The 26,705-nt window shown below is 35.0% G+C and overlaps 1 protein-coding gene across 1 annotated transcript in view; it reads right to left on the bottom strand.

Annotated features, from left to right (window-relative positions):
* Positions 1-26,705, bottom strand: part of KIF18A (kinesin family member 18A) — a 79,544-nt gene that overhangs the window by 52,608 nt on the left and 231 nt on the right. Inside the window, exons 2-10 of the mRNA XM_030864825.2 lie at positions 17,765-18,137; positions 14,811-14,968; positions 11,489-11,593; positions 10,964-11,074; positions 9,713-9,910; positions 7,286-7,462; positions 5,796-5,870; positions 5,477-5,583; positions 83-245 (exon numbers count right to left, since the gene is read on the bottom strand). Of these exons, the coding sequence (XP_030720685.1) occupies positions 83-245; positions 5,477-5,583; positions 5,796-5,870; positions 7,286-7,462; positions 9,713-9,910; positions 10,964-11,074; positions 11,489-11,593; positions 14,811-14,968; positions 17,765-18,089 (1,419 nt within the window). The 5' untranslated portion in view covers positions 18,090-18,137. The remainder of the gene's footprint in view (positions 1-82; positions 246-5,476; positions 5,584-5,795; positions 5,871-7,285; positions 7,463-9,712; positions 9,911-10,963; positions 11,075-11,488; positions 11,594-14,810; positions 14,969-17,764; positions 18,138-26,705) is intronic.

Genomic DNA, 26,705 nt, shown 5'->3' with positions numbered 1-26,705 from the left:
AACATCGCCTATCAAATTTCTAGAATTATAAGTCCCCATGTTTTTACATTCTCTACAATTTAAGGATAAAGTTGTTAAATACCTTTTCTACTTTGTCTTCAGAGCACATCATTTCTATTTGCTTATGGCACTGTTGTTGATAGAATGATTTAAGTTCATTTTCTTTAAGTAACATTTCTAACTTCAGATATTCTTGCCTGATTTCTTCTCGATTCTGGAACAAGCAGTTCAGAATTTCTTGAAATCTACCAAAAATAAAACACATAGAATCTCAGTATTTTGTGACAGATAATGCAAAGTTTACTTAAAGAAATGCATGGGAAACCATAAACAAGACGAAAAGACAATCCTCACAATGGGAGAAAATATTTGCAAATGAAGCAACTGACAAAGGATTAGTCTCCAAAATATACAAGCAGTTCATGCAGCTCAGTATCAAAAAAAGAAACAACCCAATCAAAAAATGGGCACAAGACCCTAAATAGACATTTCTCCAAAGAAGATATACAGATTGCCAACACACACATGAAAGGATGCTCAGCATCACGAATCATTAGAGAAATGCAAATCAAAACTACAATGAGGTATCACCTCACACCGGTCAGAATGGCCATCATCAAAAAGTCTGCAAACAATAAATGCTGGAGAGGGTGTGGAGAAAAGGGAACCCTCTTGCACTGTTGGTGGGAATGTAAATTGATACAGCCACTATGGAGAACAGTATGGAGGTTCCTAAAAAAACTAAAAATAGAACTACCATAGGGCCCAGCAATCCCACTACTGGGCATAAATCCTGAGAAAACCATAATTCAAAAAGAGTTATGTACCACAGTGTTCACTGCAGCACTATTTACAACAGCCAGGACATGGAAGCAACCTAAGTGTCCATCGACAGATGAATGGATAAAGAAGATGTGGCACATATATACAATGGAATATTACTCAGCCATAAAAAGAAACGGAACTGAGTTATTTGTAGTGAGGTGGATGGACCTAGAGTCTGTCACACAGAGTGCAGTAAGTCAGAAAGAGAAAAACAAATACCGTATGCTAACACATATATATGGAATCTAAAAAAAAAAAACACACAAAAAACGGTCATGAAGAACTTAGGGGCAAGACGGGAATAAAGACACAGACCTACTAGAGAATGGACTTGAGGATACGGGGAGGGGGGAAGGGTAAGCTGGGACAAAGTGAGACAGTGGCATGGACATATATACACTACCAAACGTAAAATAGATAGCTAGTGGGAAGCAGCCGCATAGTACAGGGAGATCAGCTCGATGCTTTGTGACGACCTAGAGGAGTGGGATAGGGAGGGTGGGAGGGAGGCACAAGAGGGAGGGGATGTGGGGATATATGCATACATATATTCACTTTGTTATACAGCAGAAACTAACACAACATTGTAAAGCAATTATACTCCAATAAAGATGTTAAAAAAAAATGAAATGCATGAACAAGAGAATATACACCATTCATAGAATTAGCTTCAATGATAAACAGTAAATAGGTTTGAGTGACTTTTTTCCTATTCAACAACAAAAATGTTTGGAATGGGTTCTGAACTTTATTTTTACAGCACTGGGTTTCTCTCTCTCTCCTCCAAAGATCATGTTATTAAAAGATATAGGTATTTTAAGGTCTATGGTATTAGTCATATACTGTATTTGGTCTGCATAATCCAGTAGCTTACCAAAAATAAAATATTTTGTATGTAAGAAAAGGATGATAAGGTGGACCTGTATTCTCCCAATTCATAAGACCTCAGAAGCAACACAGTATTATGTGTTCTTCTGGTGTTGGCTCGCTGTGAAGAAATAAGCAGTGGGTGGCATAATCATATGGTGCCTCTATGGCGCCCTAGGGAAAGTGAGATAGCCAGTTTTTAGCTTTAGAACTTGTTACAGTGAAAACACACCATATGGTTAGGTACCCCCTACAGCTTGGCTAAGAGTCAGCTGACAATGCCAGGACCGAAAACATCCAAGTTTACAATGTGGTAAATCTAGGAAAAGCCCCTCCACTGTGCTTCCTCCAAAGGGCAATATAGATATAGGGAATCAAAGTTGGGGAGTGTGACTCACATCTCCTGCAAATGCATAAAGACCTCAAGCTGAATCACTTCTATGAAAGCCCTAAAAGGAGCCTGCAATCCTGCATTCTCCAGGGTCAGCAGAATATTGGTCACAGATCAGGTCTGAGCTACAGTAACAGTATAAACAATCGCACATAGGCAAACAATTTTTCTCTCAAAGAAAAATTAACTTCAAGCTTTTAAAATAAAATGGTAACAAAGTATATGCATTTAAAAATAAAGTTTCTTTGGCCAGAATTTTAGATATATTTGTAAGGATCTGTGGTAAAAACACTGACAATTTACGTCAGTAGTTCCTAATGAAACTACTGAGAATGAATATAAACCACAATACATCGACTTTACTGCAGTTTTGTCAAACTGATAAATATTTCATAGGAAGTATGTATGGACATTGCAGTTTCACTGTATTATATTACAACAAGGCTAAGGCCAGTAAATGATTTGATAAGTTATCTTTAGGTTACAACCAAAGATAATTTCTTAGTTTTCCTGGAACACTTCACCCAAGGACATAGTTAAATATTTGTCAATTTCAAAATTTTATGGTCCAGATTTATTTTAGTTGGTGGTGTATAGTTTAGGATGGAAGGAAGGGAATTAGTATCAAAGGTTTCTAGAGAGCTCTTTTTTAAAAAAAAACTGTCATTTTTATAACAGAGAGCCCTAAGGGATTGACTAATAACTATTTTCTAGTCATTTAAAACATTCAAATAGCTAGAAAAGAAAAATCTTTGCTAATAACTTTAGGTGACATATGATAAACTCTAGACAATTTTCTTGGTATAAGTCACAAGTGAAGTTTTATAATTACTCTGTATAAAGAACAACTATACTTTCTTTTTATGATTTTTTGAATATTATCTTTCCAAATAGCTTTAATAGAGAGCAAATACTGTATATTCTTCCCTTTATCTGTTTAAACTTCATAAAAATGTTATTTTTTAAAGAAAATGAAAATTCATGCCATTAAAAAAATTCTATGTGAAGTATGATCAAAGGTATTCCATATATTTATTTAAGGAGACAGATACTTTTGTGAGAAAATGACAAAGGCTATGGGGTATATAATTTTATTATTACCTGCTTTATAAATACAAGTAAATTATTTAACCTGTTGAGTGAATTAAAACTCAAAGTTTTTATTGTTGGTTAAGTCAGGTTGAAATGCAAAAAATATCCAAATAAGTGTTTATTTCATAGCTCAGGCCATCTCCTTCTTGAATCATTTTACCAGAAAGAAAGAGTCAATGACTTAAAGCCACATCAACTCCAGAAAAGTCTACCAATTTGTAAGGTTTTAATTGGTAACTAGATCTGGTTAAGCACTGCTGAGCAATTTTATGCAAGCAACGACTCCAAATTTGAGCAGTTGGTCACTGCTTTAATTTTCAAGAAACATGCATCACCGACAAGATATCTGGTTGCATGAGGACCAATCCCACATTTGACTAACAAAATATAATAACACAACTAATAACATAGCAGAGTTAAAAGCTTTCATTGTTAAGATTAAAGGAATATGAGGAATCATTTTGCTTAAGTTATTTTTTAAAAGACACTGTAAAATTGGTAGAATATAACAAAAAGCATTGTAAGACTATTAAATATAACTTTATTTTGTCAATGGGTTGTTAGGGGGATTAACAGAAAATAATTTAAACACTTTAGGAAATCTCTGGTATAAACAGAGCTATTGTACTATAACAATACATAGGTCAACTTTATGCTATATGAAAAATGGACTCATTATCACTGATAGAGAGAAATAACTGTTTAATTACTTCTTATGGTATTTGTAAAATAGCATAGCATGGGAGCAAAGGATTAATACTTGAAAGAGATGATATATATTTCTTGCCCTTATCTGTAAGTTAGAAAACAATACCCCACTTCAAATTTCAGAGTTGTTATAGTGATCAGATGAAATTAATGTGGGCCTAAAAATCATCAAAATCTACACAGCCAGCTACAAACATAAAGTGTTATTTTATTAGAAGAAGTTATCTTAGCATCTGGGGTCAACTGAGGCAGAAAAAATGATTTTTTTCAAATCAAGGATATTTTATATAAACGTCAATACACAAATCCAATTTTTAAAAAGTGTTGTACTTGAAACTAGGTTGAAAATCATTGCCAACTAGTCTTCCTTATGTACCCTAAAACATCTTCTACAAACTCAAGAGTCCCAAAACAGTATGAATAATCAATGGCTTAAGATATAGTTAGTTTTCATACTAATGATAATAGAAAATTAGCTTTGGAGAATAATTACTCAATTTTAATCAAAGGTGAACAGATTCCTTTCCTACAGGGCCTCTTAGAGCTTTTAATATGCTGATGTACTTTGGAAACCTCTTAGATTCCTTAAGTAAGGAATAATTTTCAAACTTGTTTGATCCAAGAATTCCTTACTGTCTGCTTAAAACTACTCAAGATTTACAGCTTTTGAACTATTGTCCCATCAGGACAACTTGGAAATTGTCTTAATTGCTTAGGAAAAAAGTACTTGCAAGTACTGTATTACAGCTTTCTTTTTTTAAAATTTACCTGCTAAGAGCTTAGAGGGTACAGATCATATTTCTGTGTCAATTTATATCACTGAGAGATGTCCCTTCAAATAATTAACTGCTTAAACTCAATTAAGTTGATTATTAGAGTTATATAAAGTCAGGAAAGGGTAGGTACGATTTACATGAACCATGTAAATAATGATAATGCCAGATGCTTGAATGTTTGTGTCCCCCCAAATTTAAATGTTGAAACCTAACACCCAAGCTGATAGTATTGGGAAGCGGAGCCTTTGGGAGGTGATCAGGTCATGAGGGCAGAGACCCTATGGATGGGATTAGTGCCCTTATAAAAGAGCCTCCAGAGAGATCTCCCTCTCTTTTGGCAATGTGAGGATTCAAGGAGAAGTCTACAATGTGGAAGAAGGTCCTCAAACAACCATGCTGGCACCCTGATCTAGGACTTCCAGCTTCCAGAACTATAAGAAATAATTTTTTGTTTGTTTGTTTATACACTACCCAGTCTGTGGTACTTCGTTATAGAAGCCAGAGGGAGTAAGACACCACAGAAGAAAAATATGGAAACTACTAAAAACCAAGTTCATAAGTGGCATAATTGGCTTTACTTTCTCCATCTTATACCTCAGACCTGGTTCTCATTATCTGTACAATCACACTTAAAATTACCTGAACTCCAACGTGTGTAATATAAGACCAATTCAGTGACTTCCTGAATTCAGTTGAGAATATATAAAGACATACAACAAATGATGATGATAACAAAATATCTGACTAAATTTTAAACTTTAAATAGCTGACTAAATTTCACAAAATCCTCAAACTGAGATCTTAATGTCAATTTTACCTTTCAATTTCTTTTTCCTGAGGGTTTGAAATCATTACTTTGTTATTTTCATCAGTAAAGGCTTTCTGTTCTTCATAGGCCTTTAGTTTTTCTTTTAACATTAAAATCTAATAGAGAGAAACAGTAGTTAAAATACAAAACAAATTATTTGTCTCCATTATACATGGCCACAGAAAAATTTCAACTGTGAAAAATAACTGAACAAGCAAGATTTCAATTATAAAAGAAAAGCAAATCAAAGTTTTAGACAATAAAGACTGCAGAATCCCATAAATGAGGAATTGAGGGAGATTAGCAACAATGTAAAGAGGAGACATACCTCTTCCTTCTGTTCATTACAGATCTTTACATACTGAGTTATGTGATTGTCGAGGTTAAGAACATTGCTCTTCAACTGTTAAAAAATAGAAATTATGATTGCGTATATATAGAGATAAAAATCAGTCATATACATGAACAAAATAGCATTATAGCCTCATTAATTCAGTTCCATGAATCCAGAATTTGTGACAATTACGATCATTTGACAATCATAATCAATTATGTTCATGTTTAAAAATCTATGACAAGAGGATATGTTGAGCACATTAATACTGAATTTATAAAAGAAACTCCCTTACTATCTGAGAAAAGGTACTTTAAAGAACTTGCAAAATAGTCATTCACATAAAAATTACCCACTTTCTTTTCCTGGTCCTTTGACTTTTAAGATATAAAGAGATAATTTAAATTTCCACCCATTTGTAAGTTCAAGTAGTTTTTAATGAGTTCTTAATATATTTTATCCTTTTTATAAAAGTATGAGCCCCCTGGCAGCTATGGAATAGTGGAAAGAACATTAAACATGTAATCCAAATACTTGATTTTGAGGCCCTGCCCACTTTTTACTTAAAACTCTGACCATGTGATTCCTCAACTGTAAAGTAGAGCTAAAAATGTCTTCCTCAATGAGTTGGTGTAAGCACTGCATGAAAAACTTGTGTGAAAGGTGTTTGTATACCCAGTACAGTACAACCTTTCCCAATTTATTATATAAACAATATATAAATATTTCTCTAAGGAAGATAATAACCCACTTATCTTCATTCAATGGGAATAGCAGAGGGGTAAGCCCCCTAAAAAAGCCATCATACCAGCTGAACTCTATGTCTATTCCAACCCTGAGATCCTGTGATTTTACACATACATCATGTTTGACTTAAGTTTTAAAAAATTACCCCAAATTATTGGCAAAAATACCAACCTAACCAATCATTATTATATTGCTCTAGCTACACAGATTGGTTACATCAATATCATTAATGTGACAATAAATTGTTTTAAAAGAGCTATTTACTTTATAAACTGAGGCAGATATTATATCTACTTTACAGATGAAGTAACTAAGGCTTGAAGTAACTAAGGATTAGCAAACATGTCCAAGGTTTTCAGGTAGGAAGTGTTGGTGCTGGGTTACAGAAGGGCATCAGCCTTGGCTGTAACAAATGTGTTAAAGCCTTGACCAATCACACCAGGGTGCTGTCAAAATATCACGTACCATGATGTGAAAAAGGTTAGAAAGAAAGTCACTAAAACATCCTAGCTCCCTAAAAGACTAAATAATAGTATTTATTATATATGTAATCAAGATGCTTAATGGTTTAATTGTACCAGTGAATGCTCAATTAATCAGATTAGTAAAGACATTTCTAGCCCTGATTCCTGATTCATTAGTAGAAGTACATCTCTAATTCATCTTTTGCTGTAAGTATAAAAAAGAAAAAAATGCACCCAGTACTCTTACAACAAAGGCAGAGTAAACACACTTACAGAAGATTTAATGTCCTTTGCACGGTTAGCATACTTAAGAGTGTTATAGGTGTCATCGTAGAACACAGAGGAAGGACTAACAGCAGCTATCATTATAGTTTGACAGTTTCCTCCAAGAGAATCCTTTAACAAGCGAGTGAGCTTACTATTTCTGTAAGGAATATGCTGATTCTTTCTCTGAAAGAACAAAAAAAGAATTCTTATGTCATTTTCCACATTCAAATGTAAACCTGCTACCATTTCACTATAAGAATTTAAGAACTGCTCAACTTTGCCCAGACTTATGATATAATTGGTGACCAAAATGATGATGAATCTTATGGAACTATTCAGTGAATATATAAAACAAATTTCCCATTAAAAGATTATATCTCTATCTGATTAAGTACGAACTTTAGTTAATCATAAAATGTCAGTATTGTTGCATTAAGTTGTGATAAGTGTACCGTATTAATGTGAGATGTTAACAACAGAGGAAACTGAGTGTGGAGTATATTTAATACAATCTTCCTGTATTATCTTACCAACTTTCCTGTATCTAAAACTATTAAAAAACAAAATGGTTATTAAAAAAAAATCTCCATTTTTTAAAAAGAAGTTAAAATACAAAAGTAATATATGCCCTAGAGAAATATACTAGAGGCATAGTAAGAATTCTGTATAGCATAGAGCTACTTCTCTCTTTAAATTACCATCTAACATGAATACAAAATAAATTATAATTATAATCTTACAGATATTTATCTGAAAGCACAACCACAGTTCAAAGAGAACTTAATTTTTCTAGGTTTTCTTTTACTTAAAAGATACAGTTCTGATTTTAAAGTAAAAAATTTTCCAACCCTACCACTTCCATATAGAAACAGAGCAGTATAATGTTAAGCTTAAAACAACCTTATGCTATCCAATGTAAATCTTTCATATTACAGAAGAGAAAAATGAAGCTAAGCAAAAAGTGACATGACTTGCCTCAGGTCACATGGCTGGTAATCCAGAGTTAGAAACAGACCCTAGTCTCCCAACTCCCAGTAGTACTATGCTTTCCACCATAGCAGTCTTTCCCAAACAGTGTGGAATGTGCACAGCTGGTGCTACTTGAATTGATTTTGCATGTACAAGACACGCATTAAACACTGACTAATAAATGACTCAACAGGAGTCAATTACTAAAAATTTAGTCAGTACATGGAAAAAATACTATGAATGGCTGAAGTTTAGGAAATTAGTCTCTATACCATGCTATCTGCTTACATGTTTTGAGATTTTAACTTAGAATACAACATATATTTTGCTTCTGTAATATTCATGTGATTTCAGAAACTTGCCCTTTTAAAAAAGACTTCCCAAATCATTTTAATGTACTTTATACTTTATCAAATTGCAACATTTTGAACAGTTTAACAGTAATTTTCCTAAAGCTTCTGAGCCTGGTTTGAACTTAAATTATTATATTTTAACTTTGAAAAAAGGAAGTCATTTTTACAAATACGGAAGCTATCAAATATGCTGTGTTCCTGTAAGCACTTCTGGCATATAGTAGATGTAAACTATTTTTTAATGCCCCAGAAGCATCTAGCAAACATTATCCTATTAGGTAATTTAATTACATTTTAACTCCTTTTCCTCTTTAAGAAAAATCAACTCTCTTTAATATTTAAACCAATTTTATAGTATATATATAAAACACTCACCAGACCAGAGTTTACTTTTTCTAAAATGTGTTTTTTGTTTTCATGCCAATTCAATTATCATGCTTATTGTGCAGTGATCATTAAATGGTCATAAAAAATCAAATTCAAAATAAATGATGAGAAGGTATAATAAAATATTAACTATCAATCTGATATTCAATACTTTACATTCAACAAATTCTGATTATAAAGCTACAAGTTAAAAAACGAAACAAACAGGGACTTCCCTAGTGGCTCAGTGGTTAAGAATCTGCCTGCCAACGCAGGGGACACGGGTTCTATCCCTGGTCTGGGAAGATCCCACATGCCGCAGAGGAACTAAGCCCATGTGCCACAACTACTGAGCCTGTGTGCCACAACTACTGAAGCCCACACGCCTAGAGCACATGCTCCACAACAGGAGAAGCCACTGCAGTGAGAAGCCTGCGCACCACAACGAAGAGTAGCCCCCGCTCGCCGCAACTAGAGAAAGCCCGTGCACAGCAAAGACCCAACGCAGCCAAAAATAAATAAATAAAAAATAAATTTATAAAAAACAAACAAACAAAAAAACTCCATAGCTTTATTTGATATACTAGGTTCTCTGAGGTCTTTGCTCTTTATGTAAACCTTATTGTTACATTCTTGAAATTTGATTTATAATAGATCTTTTAGACAATTATATTAAATAATATCTTTCTGGGAAATATACGTATTTCAGTATTTCAAAATACTTAAATAAACATATAGTACCTACCTTTGTATCTGCTAAGGCATTGATAACATTCCCAAGAGCTAAAAGTGATCGATTAATATTTGTGCCTTCTATAAACCGGGTCCCTTTAGCACTGGTAGAACTGGCTCTTTCAGACCCTGCCAGGTCAATGAGTGACATCTTGGCAATTCGGACATTTTGATTGATACTTGCTGTTTTATCTTGTTGTCTCAAATAAATCTTTTTGAAATCACAGGAGAATAGGGAAAATGAGGATTAGATTTAACAAAATTAAAAGAGAAATACACTTGATTTTTAAAAGAGCATGAAATCAATTATTTTTATTTTAAAGACAAAATGAACAAGGTATAACTTGACTGACTGATATCCAAGAGTACCAGAAGTAATTACCAAAGTTGAGAAAATTTGAAAACGAAAAGACTTCCTATATGTGTACTAGAGGGCAAATAACTCCTGGCTTAATAGAAGGTCAAAACAACTGCCACTTGTATTCTGGTAACCCTGAAAAGCAGGGTCTAGGACATTTTGGGGAAATCTCAGTGTCCCCGATAAAGATATCTCTCAAGATTACTGATAAATGAAGAGTCAGTGGTAAGAAGAGAAAAGATTAATAAAATTTTGTGGACTAGAGACTTTCCGAATGACTTGGTTTCCCCTGATTTGAATTCTTTCAACTATAACAATTTCTTTTTATTAGATGAGTTCCACAAAGCATAATCCAGAATAAAGACGTATAATAATTTGATTTTTAACAGAACTAGAAACTACAAATAATAACTACTAACCTATGCTTTAGGTTTTTTGAGAATGGTATTCCTAAAAAGCACTGTATCAACTGAATCACACACTTCCTTAAGGAATGCAACTACTTACATGGTCACTATGGTGAAATCTTCTAAAAAGTGAATCAGTATCTCCCCAATTTATTGGTTCTGTAAATCTAGATCTATAAAGAGAAAGTCTGCTCTGAATATAAGACTATCTTTTGTAAAGATTAAATATTTTCGCCAATTAAAGGAAAGAAAACCTCTAATACTACCACTTTACTATCATATTTTCACACAGGTAAAAATTTACATCTAACTTACATCATCTCAATTCTAAATATTCTTGATAGAATCTTCTCAAAGCTTCAAAGTAAAGGAAGTTCTGAGAAGTAGAGAAGTCCACAGATGAAGAGATATTTTCGTATGTGTGAAAATTACCATTCATAAATTTGGCTTCATTTATTTTAAATTCAATTTTAAGAGCTGTAGTCTAGTGACCTGTTACCTGGAAAACAGCATGAGAACGAGAAGATGTAGCATTCATATCAGTGGGATGCTGTGTCCTGTTTTTGTTTCCATTATCCAATAACTGTAAAATTTCCTCTGAGGATTTGGGCTAAAGGAGTTGAAGTAGAAGAAAAATACACAAATTAACCATTGATCTTTAAAATTTTTAATAAACCATCAACAAGCAAGAAGGCTTTTAAAGGTAAAATAAGTAAGAAAATATTTTTCATAAATTAAATCCCATTAAATATTGACTGTGTATCATTTGCTTAGTACTTCGGTGACATATGAAAAATAAAAGATAAAATCTAATCTATCTGAGGAGATAAAATATAAATATATTAAGCAGAATAATACACTATATTAAATGTTCAAGTAGATTTTTAAAAGGAAAACCCATTTGATAATTTCAAAGGGAAACAAAACAAGACTACAGATATACCCTGATTATTTTAAAATAAGTAAATGGCTAAATAACCATACTTGCTATTTGAACAAGCCAAAAAGAAGTTTATAAACATACCTGATGTAAAGTTAATCCCTGAACAACCACCCCTTTTTGGGCATCTTCCCGGACAGCAAGTGGCCCTGAATTTACTAAGAGGTCACGAATCTGTTCATTATATACCTTAAAATAAAAAAGAACTCCTTTAGCATTGATGATGAAACAATAGCGACAGCATCACACAAATATGCACACATTGCTGATTTAAGGTTATATTAGAGAAGCAGCAGCTCATTTCCATTCATCTCACCCCTTCTATCACACATTGCTATTACTTTCCTAACATCTGAGAAAATGGAAGAGTTTGATTACCAGCACTTGAACTTAAAATTTAAAGGTGGAGTCATTATACCCTCCTCCCATAATTCCCAATTTGATGACTACAGTGAAACAGAAATAGGATAGCTGGAATTGTCTTTTCCTGTTTCCTGGAAATATATGGACACACGGTCTTAGGAAACTCTAGTGAATCAGAAATGTACGTTATATGGAAGTACCATGGTTCTTACTGGAGAAGATATTTATTGTTTCATGATGTCCAAGTAATCCAAACTTTTTAGAGTTTAAAAGTTAAAGAAAACCCATACTCACAGATAAATGATATTTATTTCATTTATCCTTCAATTACATTAAGTTTAATGCATAATGATAATTCCATAATGGGACCCCGACGCCCCCAATTTGAATGATGAGGAAACTGAGGCCCTAAGAGTTTAAGTGATTTGTCCAAGTTCAGTCACAAAGGTAATAGGATAGCATGAGAACAAGAAGATGTAGCATTCATATCAGAGCAGGGATCAGAGCCTGATATCCTTACTCTACTGCATGGCACTGAATACACATCTGTGTTTTAAATCTCTGGCAATTTTTTTTTTAGTAATTTCTGTAAATAACGTACAGTAATAATACAGTTGACTTGATTTTATGAATTTACTAAAGATACTAAGTTTTCTACGTGCCAACAAAATGACAATTACACATATATGATAAGATTAAAAAACACATATAAAATTGTCTTTAAGAATTATTTTGTGTAAGTTATATCCTGTTCTAATAAATAGCTCACAGTGATAATTCACTGCTGGTATAATTTTCTACAATGAATGATAACCATTTTTAAATGTAATAAATTCTTAGAAGTAGTAAAATGATAATATGAAGAGATAATTTTTTGGTTCTTATTCTTTTGATAAGCAACAGTCACTTTTTAAATGATTCCCCTTATCCACTTCAATCATACAAAATATATAATTAGACAATTACTCTCAAGCTGGTCTTTGCATCAAAATCACCCAGGAGCTTTTAAAATACATAGATGCCGGGGGGTTCCCTGGTGGCACAGTGGTTGAGAGTCCGCCTGCCGATGCAGGAGACGCAGGTTCGTGCCCACGGTCCGGGAGGATCCCACATGCCGCGGAGCGGCTGGGCCCGTGAGCCATGGCCGCTGAGCCTGCGCGTCCGGAGCCTGTGCTCCTCAACGGGAGAGGCCACAACAGTGAGAGGCCCGCGTACCGCAAACAAACAAACAAACAAACAAACAAAACCATACATGCCTCAGCCACAATCCAGACTTATTAAATTAAAATGTCCAGGGGGTGAGGCCTAAGCATGTCTATTATTTTTTTTTTTTAAGCATGTCTATTTTTAAAAAGCCCTATAGCCAATTTTGGTGTACAGCCTGAGTGGAAAACCGTTAGATTAGATATTGCCTTACCATTAATAAAATGAAAGCAGATTAAAAAAAAGGAAAAACAATTAAAAACATTATAAAAATAATCAAACTTCAAAATTCTCCCAGTTATAAAAGGATCTAAGGAAGAAGTAATGAATCCTGCCATGCTCTCTTCCTGATTAAGTTCAGAACAATTCTTTTCAATACGTAACTACAGAAAATGAGTTTTACTTCTCTTTTACCACCAAGTTCTATAGACTGACAAGAAAATTTTTAGCAACATAATCTTGATCAATTTTTGAAATGTGAAGAAGAAACTCTCTCAGTAGAAACCAAACAATAACATGTCAACAAGAGCAGTAAAAACTAGAAATTCACTCTCTGACATCACAAATAAATAGGCAGTAAAATCAGAGATTTGTTTCTGCACTGGTTTCTAAAACACTACCTGAACACAAAGTTAGAGTGCCAGTCACTTAGTTATGATCTGTTGAATGTCAGCTATTAAGAGGTTAGGAGGTCTCAAAGAATGATGGGGTATGTCAAAAAAACACAACAGACAGCATGAAGGAGCCTCACCTAGCCAAATTCTGGCACAATTTGAACATACAAAAAATGCTTAGAGAAAGGGATTATAATCTACTGAATAATGCTAAGAATCCACAAGTCTACATTGATACAGTAGAGGAAAGGGAAAGCTCTTCCTTATAGTAGAAAGCCAATGAATAAATGTAGAAGAAATGATGGAATTTAAAAATCAGTATCATCTATCATCATGATAGTAATTGATTCAGGCATGAATCATCAGTGGATGCTAAAACGAACAAATTAAAATTTGAGGGATCAGAGGATATTTACATTGTTTCCCTACAAGCTACTTATTAATTATAAAGTGTAAAGTAGTACCTTTACAGTGGAAAAACTTTGCAGACACCAGCATAATGAAACTGATCAGTTAACATAGCCAGTAATGGGACTAACTAATTACATAAGCCTCTTGATATGTTATATAAGGACTCATCATCACTTCTGTGGTGTTCCTGCCAGGGCATAACCTGAATGTAATCATGACAAATCCAAACTAAAAGTTTTACAACAGCAACATAAAATACAAAGGAAAAAAAAAAATCCAGATTAAGGGGACTAAACAGATGAATTGCAAATGAATGCAATCTGCCATCATAGATTTTCTTTTCAATAAAGGGCATTATTAGAACAATTAGCAAAATCTCATTAAGGTCTATAGATTAGATAAAGGTGTATCATTGTTAATTTCCTGATATTGATTACTATTCAGTGGTTATTTAAGAAATTTCCTGTTTTTACAAGTCTGTAACTTAAACAGTTAAAAAAAATACATACACACACACACAGAGAAAGCAAAGGTAGTAAAATGTTAACATATTGGGAATCTGGATGAAGGGTATCTGGAAGCTCTTTGTACTAATCTTGCTACTTCTGTATAAGTCAGAAGTTATGGCAAAATAAAACGCTTAACAGAAAAAGAGTAAGATCCATAACAAATACCTAAGACTAGGAATTGCAAGATTTTATATATTCATAAGAAAATTTCTGCATGATAGAATAATTTGAATGGACCATGGAACTTCTTAAAAAAAGATTTCTCAATACTACTGATTAATCTGAAGAATGATATTGTCAACTTACCTCCAGATAAGACACTGCGGTACTACATACTTTCTCTTCTTTAATCTCATCCATGGATTTGTAAAGGTCTAACATTGTTTGATACATCACTCCAGGTTCAGCAGCTGATCCTAGCATTGTGTGGGTCTTCCCAGCTCCAGTGGCACCATATGCAAGTACTGAGTTTTTATGAAAAGGGATCAAAGCTCTTTGTTATGACATATAACATTACTGTATCTACTGTCTAGTGAATACTTCCATCTGGATATCCTGAACAGTAACTTTAAATCCAACAGATCCAAATTAATTTATAGTCTTATTTTTAAATCCTGGCAATTTCATCACAAGTCTACTCTTACTCCTATATTCTCTATTGATGAATGGTAACTTCCCCCACCTAACTGCCCCCCACAAGCTCCCTTTCTTCGACAACAATCACAAATTTTAATCGATTATCAGTCTCCCTACCTATTAGTCTCAATCTTCTTTAACAAATCCCTTAGAATTTGTACAGTTGTTTTTAAGAAAACGAAATATGAATATGTTAAACCTCCTGAATTGTTCCACAGTCCCATATGAGTAAGTTCAAATTCTTCACCTAGAAATATTACTAGTGACTCTAAGGGAAGATCCCTGCATATCTCTCCAGACTATTTCTTCCTTGCTGTGCTTTGGCATACTAGATTATCTGAAGTTCTCCGCATGTGCTGCTCCTTTTTGAGTCCACTGCCTTTGTCCTGGAGAGTGCCTCTACTTAATCCAGCTGGAAAACTTCTACCTGCACTAAATATTCAGCACAAAAGTCACTTTCCTGTGCCTTACCTAACTGTCTTAGGCCGAAGTGGCTACTGTCTCATTTGAGCCCTCAGTGTATGCTTACATCCTTTTACTTCTAGCATGTATCATACTGTATTTCTAACTGTGAGCTCCACCAAAGTGGAGGCTATGTATCCTTCCCACCTAGCAAGTGACTTGGCACAAAGCAGGTACTCAATACAAGTTTGCTGAATTCCAGATAAAAGCCATTTATAAAATTCCTTTAAAAATTTTTGTTTTAGACAAATTACTTTGTTTTCAAGACTCTATCCAGTACAACAGAACAGTGATGCATTTCTTCAAATGCAAAAAACAAAGGAAAAAACTACTCTGAATTACATATTGCAAATACCAAACATAATATTCAGTTAACGCAATAAGTCTTTGAGAATTATTTTTATAGGTTAAATCTCTCTGCTAAGTTCATTAACAAACTACAAAAATACTTTTCATTTCTCTAATGATTAATGATGTTGAGCATTCTTTCATTTGTTTGTTGGCAGTCTGTATATCTTCTTCGGAGAAATGTCTATTTAGGTCTTCTGCCCATTTTTGGATTGGGTTGTTTGTTTTCTTGTTATTGAGCTGCATGAGCTGCTTATAAATTTTTATATACAATGGAATATTACTCAGCCATAAAAAGAAATGATATTGAGCTATTTGTAATGAGGTGGATAGACCTAGAGTCTGTCATACAGAGTGAAGTAAGTCAGAAAGAGAAAGACAAATACCATATGCTAACATGTATATGTGGAATCTAAGAAAAAAAAAAAAGGTCATGAAGAATCTAGGGGTAAGACAGGAATAAACACACAGACCTACTAGAGCATGTACTTGAGGATATGGGGAGAGGGAAGGGTAAGCTGTGACAAAGTGAGAGAGTGGCATGGACATATATACACTACCAAACGTAAAACAGATAGCTAGTGGGAAGCAGCCGCATAGCACAGGGAGATCAGCTAGGTGGTTTGTGACCACCTAGGAGGGTGGGATAGGGAGGGTGGGAGGGAGGGAGACGCAAGAGGGAAGAGATATGGGAACATATGTATATGTATAACTGATTCACTTTGTTATAAAGCAGAAACTAACACACCATTGTGGAGCAATTATACTCCAATAAAGATGTAAAAAAAAAAATACTTTTCAGTAGAATGGATTAAACTGATGCATGTTTCATTTTGTTCTATTTTATATAAGCTAGTAGTACATCAAGAAGTCTTAAGATAGCTGGATAATATAAAGTAAAACCAAGAAGAAACCAAAGATTCAGTATTACTTTGGTAATTACATTTGGAGTAAAGAGAAATTTTTTAAATCTCTAGAGACAATATGAAGTTTCATGAATGAGGAAAAGAATATCTGCTTAAAAATGAGAATCAAAGCAGGTCTAATCAATAAACCACATTCCATTCTTGCCTGACCTAGAGGGTAAGTCTTCTGTAATAAAAGTGAATGAGTCAGTGAAAGACAGTAAACATGTAACAGTTTTGGGGTGTCTTAAAGAAAATGCCATAAATTATGGTAACTGCAAAAATAAGGTAGTAATAATGGTGTGCACTGCCTGGTAATCATTCAATTAACTGGCATTTTGGAGATCTCTCTTTCTAGGAAATCAACATAGCCATTTTGAAAGGCAAATTATTATAGGTCTATCGAGAGCACCAAAGATGCTTTTTTGGGCTGAAGATATGCTAAAACAGCATGATACTCATGATACTCAACATGGGCTTTAAAAATTTTTACTTCAAGGTACTACAAAGAAAAAGTGGTGCTATGAAGAAACTGCCAAATATTCAGAAATGTCCCACTATTCCCCAGGGATAGGCAGTTGTATAGGTGAACATTGGGAATATTTATGAATACAAATTGTGAGAAATCTGGCATCAATTACCAGAAGCACATGGTTTTAAAACATAAGAAATTGAAAGGATGACCATCTATAGGAACCAAAGCAAGACCCGGGAAAAGTTTCGCAAATGATATATGTTATATATGATGACTAAATTTCAAAGAAAATCTACATTTACAGTGAACTACTAAAGAATTTTTAGCAAACAAGCACCTAAAAATTGATTATATTTAGAAGAAAGGGTCAAGTAGATGTCTTAATATAAAACTGAAATCAGATGGAAACATCAAATCCCAACTGAAACAATTACCTGTGCAATTATATCCATTCAAAAAACTACGAAGAATTGGCTTAGTAGTGTGTTCAAAAACTTCCAATTGAGTTGAAGTTTCGTCAAAAACAGCATCGAATACAAATTTAAGGTCCTTATTTTGTCTCTTTGTAATATCCCGATTTATAGTTTTCTTTCCATGGAAAAAACTGATTTCTTCTTGTTTGGGATCAAAAACTAGAATATGCTTATCTACAACATGGACCACTTTATGGAATCCAGATGTCTTTTCTTTTGTGTTCTCAGGACGCACACGAACAACTACTTTCATGTGATGACACAGGTCTTCCTCAGTGACAGACATTGTTGATTATCTTGATTCCTTTGTTTATGTGAATGATTGAATATTTCTCTGAAATTAAAAAGTATTAATATTAATTCTACTTGTATGCAAAATAACTAGCATATAGTACTTATTAAATAAAGAAAGGTGTTAATTTTGTTCTACTCATCTGGTAAATGTTACTGGAAATCCTTGGTTCAAAACCCTCCAGTGGTTATCTTATTCAGAGTTGAAGTTCTGTTAATGGCCTACATTTTTCACCTCATGTCCTATTGCTTTCTTCTTTGCTCACTCTATTCCAGCTAACACACCAAGCACCCCAATCCTGATCTTTCTGCTAGCCATTCTCTCTATCATAAAGTGCTTTCCTCAATAACTACATGACTAACTCCTTCACTTCTTTCAAGTCCTGGCTTAAATGTTGCCCCTTCTGCCCACCCTTATTAATATTGCCAACCCAATTCCTAATCGCCCTTATACTGTTCTATTTTTCCCAAAGCACTTACCATCTCCTAACAAAATAGGTAATTTTTACTTATTTAGCATGTTTGTTGTCTACTTTCTCTCTTCTAGTTAAACTATAAGCCCTTTAAGGGCATTTTTTTTTTAATCTGTTTTGCTTATCAATGCTTTCCAAGCCTAAAACAGTGCCTGGCACATGGTAGATACTATAAATACTTGATGACTAAATAAATTAGTGAATACTAAAAGGCTTTCTTTTTTTTTCTTGGTCTTAACTTTTTGATCCTAGATTATTTTCTGGATAGTTGAGATTCCTAAATTGTTGGATCTTTATTAGTTTATCCTTACTTTTCTTGTTTTTATGTGAGGTAGTCATATAGTCAGACCATACTTTTTGAACCTGCTGTCACTGATGTACCTTAAACTTACATCATTATAGAGCAGAGACTAGGATCTATATTCAGAGATTAGGATCTCTGAATACACAGTCGGGGGAATATACTATCTCTGTCACCTTCATACCTGGGCTAGCTAACTGACACATCCCTGGAACTATTTTTAACCCTATGGGTCTCTGAGATACAGGCAGAGATAAGCCTGGTTGTGTCAATTTCCACTGCCAAGAGATTTGCCGCCAAGATCACTTTTATTAAAAATAGCTCATAAGCCAAAGCTCTCCCTTCATTACCTTAATATGATTCTGAGAGACCCTTTCTTGTCCATTCCTGTGATCCAAACTAAAATAGTATCAGAGCCCTTGTGAAAAATCAAACCTAGCTTTCTGGGGAGCCCATACCTGTGATTTTATATGGTTTAGCTACAAAGTTTGAGTTGAAGTGGAAGCCCAGGGACTGACTAATATTTCAGAGATTTATCAAGTTTTTGTATGTGAGTGTCATTTAATATTTTGTATTGTGACATAATCTGATTACTTTCACTGCTGACATACTTTAGGAAATAGAAACTAGTGGGGCCATTGAAGTAATGTAGACAAGAGATGATGCTGTCAACTCAGAACAGGGTGGTGGTCAGATTTTGGATGTATGCTAAAGGTAAAGACAAAAGAATTTCCTGATAGATAGATGTGGGGAATGAGGGAAATGATTCAAGAATAACTCCAAAGTTCTTGGCCTGAGTGTTGGAAGAATAGAGTAGCCATCAACTGAGATAGAAATATCTGAGGGTAGAGCAGGTTTTGGGGGGAAGATCAGGAGTTCATTCTGGATATCTTGAATTTGAGATTTTTTTTTTTTTTTTTTGCGGTACACGGGCCTCTCACTGTCGTGGCCTCTCCCGTTGAAGAGCACAGGCTCCGGACGCGCAAGCTCAGCGTCCATGGCTCACCGGCCCAGCCGCTCCGCGGCATGTGGGATCCTCCCGGACCGCGGGCACGAACCCACGTCCCCTGAATCGGCAGGCGGACTCTCAACCACTACACCACCAGGGAAGCCCGAATTTGAGAATTTTAATCAACATCGGGTGGAGATGTCAAGGCAGCTGAAAGCTAACTTACGAAAGTAAACGCTGTCCTCAGAGTCTTAATGCCATTTGAAGCTTTTCAAAGTTTTTAAAGCTTAACGTTGTATTAAGATTTAGGGGGAACTTTGAAATCAATTGTGCTAAATACTGCTGATAGGTTAAGTACTTACTAAGAAGTAATCAGGGGATTTGGCAACATGGAGACAAACAAGAGCAATTTGGGGGGAATGGAATGGTAGGACAAAGGCCTGAATAGAAGAAGACTCAGATAGCAAATACAGGAAGTACTACTGCAAAAGTAAGCAAAGAAATGGTGTGGGTGGAGGGGGAAAGGGTTAAAAGAAGACATTTTGTTTGTTTCCTAAAGTGGAAGAAATAACAACAATGATAAAGCTAAAATATGTCGTAAAATCATATACTTTTGGAAAGAATTCGAATAAGGCCAAAGCAATCTAAAAGCAAAAGACACTGGACACAGCACCCCCTTTTCAGGACTCTGTTCTTCCCCAGAATTGGAACACTGAAGAGGAAAGGATGGTCATTTGGATTCTAACAGTGAGGTCCCACGTGAATTGCTACTCAGCTCTTTCTTCACCCTTGAGTTTCTGTCTAGCCAACCCCCACAGAGTACCTATACCCCACTTCTGTGACCTTGGACAAGTTACTCAGCCTCACTGAGTCTCAGGTTTCTCATTTGTATAAAAGGAATAATACCTAATAGCTGTTATGAAGGCTGAAGGAGATAACAATTATTAAGTGTATGAAGGCATTCAATAAATGCTCATTCTCTTCCTTATCTGCCCCCTTCTTGCCCCTTCTTCCCAAAGATACTGGTCCATCTTTTTAGTGTTTCCCAATGAGCTTATCACTGGCACTTTGGGTAGGACAATTCGTCCTTATTCGGAACTGTCCCAGGTATTAGAGGATGTTTAGCATTTCTGATCCCTGTCTATTAAAGGCTAGTAGAGTGTCACATTCTTTGTATTACCAAAAACTAACCTCTATACACTTTTCTAAAAGCTTTTAGAAATGTTCAACAAATGCCTTGATTTTAATGGATACACTTTTTTTTCAATGATAGATAAAATACACACAAATGAAATGGTTAAAAAAACATATATAAAACATCAGGTGATTATTTCAAAACAGATCTTAGGGGACCTCCCTGGTGATCCAGTGGTAGAATCCGCCTCCCAATGCAGGGGATGAAGGTTTGATCCCTGGCTGGGGAACTAAGATCCCACATGTCATGGGGCAACTAAGCCTGTGCGCCACAACTACTGAGCCCGTGCACCACAACTGGAGGGCCTGCGTGCCACAACTACAGAGGCGACTTACTCTGGAGCCCGTGTGCCACAACTAGAGAGAAGTCCACGTGCTGCAACAAAGAGCCTGTGCACCACAATGAAGGTCCCTCGTGCCACAACTAACACCCGACTCAGCCAAATAAATAAATAAATAAAAAACAAAAAACAAAACAGAGCTTGGAAGGTATCTCGTTAATTAATTAATCATTAATTAATAAAGTTAACTGTTAAAATCCCAGTTCTACTACTGTAGAACAGTGACAGTGGGTAAGTTACTTAACCCCCTTGTGGTTTAGTTTCCTCATCTGTAAAGTGGGATTAGTAATAATCCCTACCTCATGGAGTTCTTGAGAGGATTAGCACTTAGAACAATGCCTGGCACAGAGTATGCATTACAAGTGTTTGCTATTACTGCTATTATTGTTATTATTACATACAGCTTAGTGAGGAAACATTGATAAAATGACACAAATATGCAAAGTGTAACTGTGACAAGTGCTATAAGGTAAAGGTTAACTTTGCTACCTAAGACTATAATAGGAGATTGATATTCTTAGAAAGCTTCCTAGAGGAATGACTGGAACTGAGAGCTGAAGGATGGATAGTTATTAACCAGGTTAAAAAAAATTTCAGGAAAGAAAACTAGTTATGCATTCAATAAATATTATTGAGTGCCTTCTATGTGCTAGGCATTTTTCTGGGTCTTGGGATAGATAGGGTCAGAAGTGTATGTGTGGGCTTGTATTTTAGATGGGGTAGTTGTGAAAAGCTTGCCTAGTGGGGTAACTTTTTACAGAGACTGAAGTGAGGGACTGAGCAAGTAAGAGGCTCTCTGGGGTAAGAGTATTGCAGGCAGCAAGTCCAAAAGCCTGTGGTAGGAAACAGCTTGTGCAGAGGACAAAACTGGCTGCATGGTGAATTTGCTTAAATCTCATTTTGTTTAACAGTTTAGTTTTAGATGATTGTAATTCTATCTAGAGCATCTAAAGAGATGCTCAGTTTAGCTTTGTTCAGTCCTGACTGCAGCTGGAGAGAAAAGGGAAAGGAGAGGGCTATATTAAAAAGATTAAACTGGATAAAGGTGGGGCCGGATCTAGAAGATTTGAATGTCAGATTATAGAGCTCAGATTTGATTTTAAGTTAAGTGGGAATTACTGAATGTAAAAATTTGCTCAATTATGTTTAAATATACTGATGTCTTCAGGGATTAACAAGGTTGTTCCTACATTAAAACATGATGACTGCTTTCTTTTCTAACATGGCCAGGTAAGAGATGGACATCCAGTTGATTCTGAATAAGGCACACAGAAAGGATATCCTTAACCATTTTTACTAAGAAGTGGCAAAAGAAAAGCCTAAATATTGTTACCTGTGCAATACTGTGTTGATTCAAAAATTCTTTTCAGATGACCATTCAGAAGACAGTATCACAGACTATGATCAATTTTGTCATATCTACTCTTAAGTGGTATTTGTTGATAGAATCAAAAAAGCAAGCTGGTAGGATTTCATTGGTGGGACTAAAACATTAAGGATAAACACTTCTAATGCCATTTTCATTATAACAGAAAGGTATTTGTCTAGTCTAGAGAGAGTACAATATGAAAGAGAGTAATGAAGGGCTTTAGTGGTAATCTATAAAATGACAGGGTTAGACTATATGATATCTAAAGTCCTTTTCTAGCTCTAAAGTTCATGATTATTGCATATGATTAGAAAAGTGTACTAGAAAGTGACAAAACATAACAACTAATAGGACTGTATGCTTCTACCTTTATATCCCTCCTTATCTCTTGTAGCGTACCTGGTATATAGTAAGTCTCAAACATTTGATTAATGAATAAATTAATTAATAAGTTATAAAAAGTAGACATGGAATTCAAGAAAGCAATATATCCATTTAGAGTAGAGGTAAACATGTATACTTCTCTAAGAGAACCAACATTATCACAGTAGAGTACAATGGTTGGCAATAACAAGAAATTCCAGTGAGGACCCCGAGGCATCAAAAATAGTTAAATAATGTGCCCAATTTCTTTACAAAATTAGGAAAGCGAGATCATGTTTTATGTTAATCATTGAAGATGGTTAAAACACTATCACTTAACAAGGGTAACATTCAATTTTCTGGGAGATTGACTCGCATAGAAAAGCTCATTCTTCTGTTATGTTTAATGAAGAGGTGTTAAAACTAATTCTCTTCAATTGTTTCAAGTGAATATGAACCAAGTGGAACAGGCAGGCCCTTATCTTTTATCTAGGTACTGTTCTCCCTAGATAAAGTTTAAGCCAATTAAGTCAAAGATTATATGAAAGTATAATAAATTTTACTTAATTCATTGATTGTATGTACTGATACCTTCTTCAAAAGCAATCAGATCATGTTATGGACCTCATCTTGTTCTCCTGCTCCAATGATTTCCCAGCATAAGAATAAAATGGAAATTCCTTACCATGTTCTGTGGGTTCTACATCTGTGGGTTCTGTGGGTTCTACCTCTCCATCCCTGTCTCCAAATGTTATCCCACCTCTCAATTATTGTTTCAGTTACACTGTCCTTAGTGTTCCTTCAACACCTCAGTCTTGTTCTGGCCTCATGGCCTCTGCACCTTCTCTTCTCTTTGCCTGGAAAGCTCTGCCTTCAGATATTTGCAAATCTTAATATCTCAGCTCATCATTCAGGTCTCTGTTCATATGTCACTTCACAGAGGCTTTCCCTATAGATTCCATTCAAAACTGTATCACCATGCCCTTGCCTGCTGTATTTTTCTTCCTAGCATCTAGACTACTTGGAAAATATATTATTATTTGGTTACATAGTTATTGCTTATTTACCTTCTAAAGTGTAAGCACTATGAGAGTGTGGACTTCATCTGCACTCCAGAACCTAGAAGAGGGTTTGTCAAATATTTAGGATTTATTACATACTTGTTGAATAACTGAATGAAATAATGCAAAGTTTTAAGATATGTGTGCAAAAAACAAGTGCAGAATAGTGGACCTGGCATTCAAACATTTGTATTTTCAAAAGATATATACATATTTGTACATGCATGGGCTCTCTCAGGAAGAGAACAGAGGAAATTGATAATACCAGTTGCTTGATGATGGAAAAATATGAGGGTCTGGGTGACAGGCAGGCTTACTTTCTACTTTATATCCTTTTGTATTATTTGGATTTTAAACAAGTCTAGGTATTTTTATTTCAAAAACAAAGCAAAACAAAACAAGATTAAAATTTACCTTAAACACAAACTTTCATTTAGTAACAATTATGGAATACTTTCTCCTGAGCTCTTATTCTACAAATACAAATGTGCTAAGCAATTTACATACTTCTCATTTAATCCTTGTAACAATCCTATGACATAGGTATTATTATCATACCTATTTTATATAGAGAGAAACTGTAGTATAGACAGATTAAGTTAACTGGCTAAGTCACACTATTGGAAGCACAAAACATAGAATTTGAACTCAGACTGACTGAATCTAAAGCTCAAGTATTTAATCATCACTCTCCATGATGTAAATATATAACCCCCAGAAATTTTCTGATAGAAGTTAAACTATTTGCCTACCTTTGATAGAAAACCTCAGGGCCTAGTATTGGGGCTCCTGAATGAATGTTGAAATAAAACTGAAAATTCATGATTTCTCTGTGCTTGATGGATAACACACAGAGTTACCTATTCTCAGAAAATATGCTATTAATTGAGAACTCTTAGATTAGGTAGATATGGTGATAACTAGTAATAATGAACAACGATGATCATTTGGGCACACTCTATATGCCAGGCATTATGGTAAACATTTGACATTCAACATCTCATTCAATCCTTAAAAAGATAAAGTAGACTCTATTATTGTCTCCATTTTACAAAAACAGAGACTTAGCTTTAGGCTAAGGAATCTTTCCAAGATGACAAGAGAGAGTAAGTGAGAAGCCAGAATGCCAATCCAGGTCCAAATCCAAAGTCCATGTTCTTAACAACTCTGGTCTATTGGAATCAAAACAGAAGGCTTTCAAACAATGGAACAGAAAGGTCATAAAAATTTTCTTGAATGTGTGGAGTAACACAGTTATAAATGATTTCTTAAATACAAATTCAAATCTGAATTAGATTCAGATTCAATAAACAGTTGTTAGGACCAGGAACTATCCTCCACTCTATCATGTATAGTCTCTATGCAACTTAAACCTCTTATTGGAAATAACTTGAGTGTTAGAGCCACTGCTTCTATTCACCTGTAAGCATCAAGGAAGAACGAAAATTTCAAGTGGGGGAAAGGGCAGCACTGACATCTGGGCTATTTTTTCCTCCTAGTTTTCAGAGTTCATAGCATAAAAGTCATTTTATTGTGTACTTAATTGATTCAAGGTATATTTATAGTGGGACAAGATACATATTTGAAATGAAAATTTTGTGTATTTGTAAATACTTATTTAGTAACAGAAGAGGAGACAATTACTACCGTTAAAGGCAGATAACCTTTGTGTACCGAAATACACAATTCTTACAAAATAGTAGAAACTTAATAACAAGCAGTATCTAGCCTTTGGATCTTACATTCTCCCACAACAAAGTTCATAAATACCTCCCAAAATCCAAGGCGGGGGGTGGGGGCGCTGACTGTGGTAGAATAACACTATCAACTAAAACCTGTAGAATGCCTAACACATTCTACCCGATAATAGTTAGTAACCTAAACTATACGTTATACAGCACAATTATTCAATTCTGGTCAAATAATCTCATAGAGTAAACAGCAGTCAGCCTTGACTTCTCTGAAACTGAGTGCCTAATGAGCACTCCTCAAGGCGAACGAATCTCGCAGAAACTACGAACAGACGGTAGAACTGATTCTCAGTGCTTTAAGTCCCTTTCATTTGCAGAGCACTTTGTCAACCAGTATCTCTTCCATAGCTCATCTGATCCCCAGCAATCCCGTTAGTCAGTGCTGGCAGGTCTTATTCTGATGCTACATTTGGGGTCTGGGAAGCTTCCCAAATGACCTTTGCCAGGTTAACGCAGAACCTCGCTGGACAAAAAGGTTACAAGCTGGTGAAACAAGGCTCCTCTTGATAGTTAAGCCCAGAGTTACATTTACATCTGTGTCTGAAACAAAACACTCTGAATTTGAAGTCCGGAAGGAACTTTACACTGTAAGGTGCCAGACAGTTAAAAGTGTTCTGCCAAAGTCTGGGAAAGGGGCCAAGATGCCCTTTAAAACTTCCGACTTCCTGAGAATTTCAGGCAGGAGATCCCTGACCTTCCTGCTGAGCAGTCGAGGTCTCCCGATCAGGCAGAGCCATATTCTAGTGGGTTCTCGAGTTCCTTCTTCCTTTCACTTTCTCCACTGGGACCCTAACCAGGCCCACCCCTGT

Source organism: Globicephala melas, chromosome 8, assembly GCF_963455315.2.
Source record: "Globicephala melas chromosome 8, mGloMel1.2, whole genome shotgun sequence".
Classification (NCBI taxonomy): Eukaryota; Metazoa; Chordata; class Mammalia; order Artiodactyla; family Delphinidae; genus Globicephala; species Globicephala melas.
The sequence above is the reverse complement of the archived record's forward strand: the minus strand, read 5'-3'. Positions and strand labels throughout refer to the sequence as shown.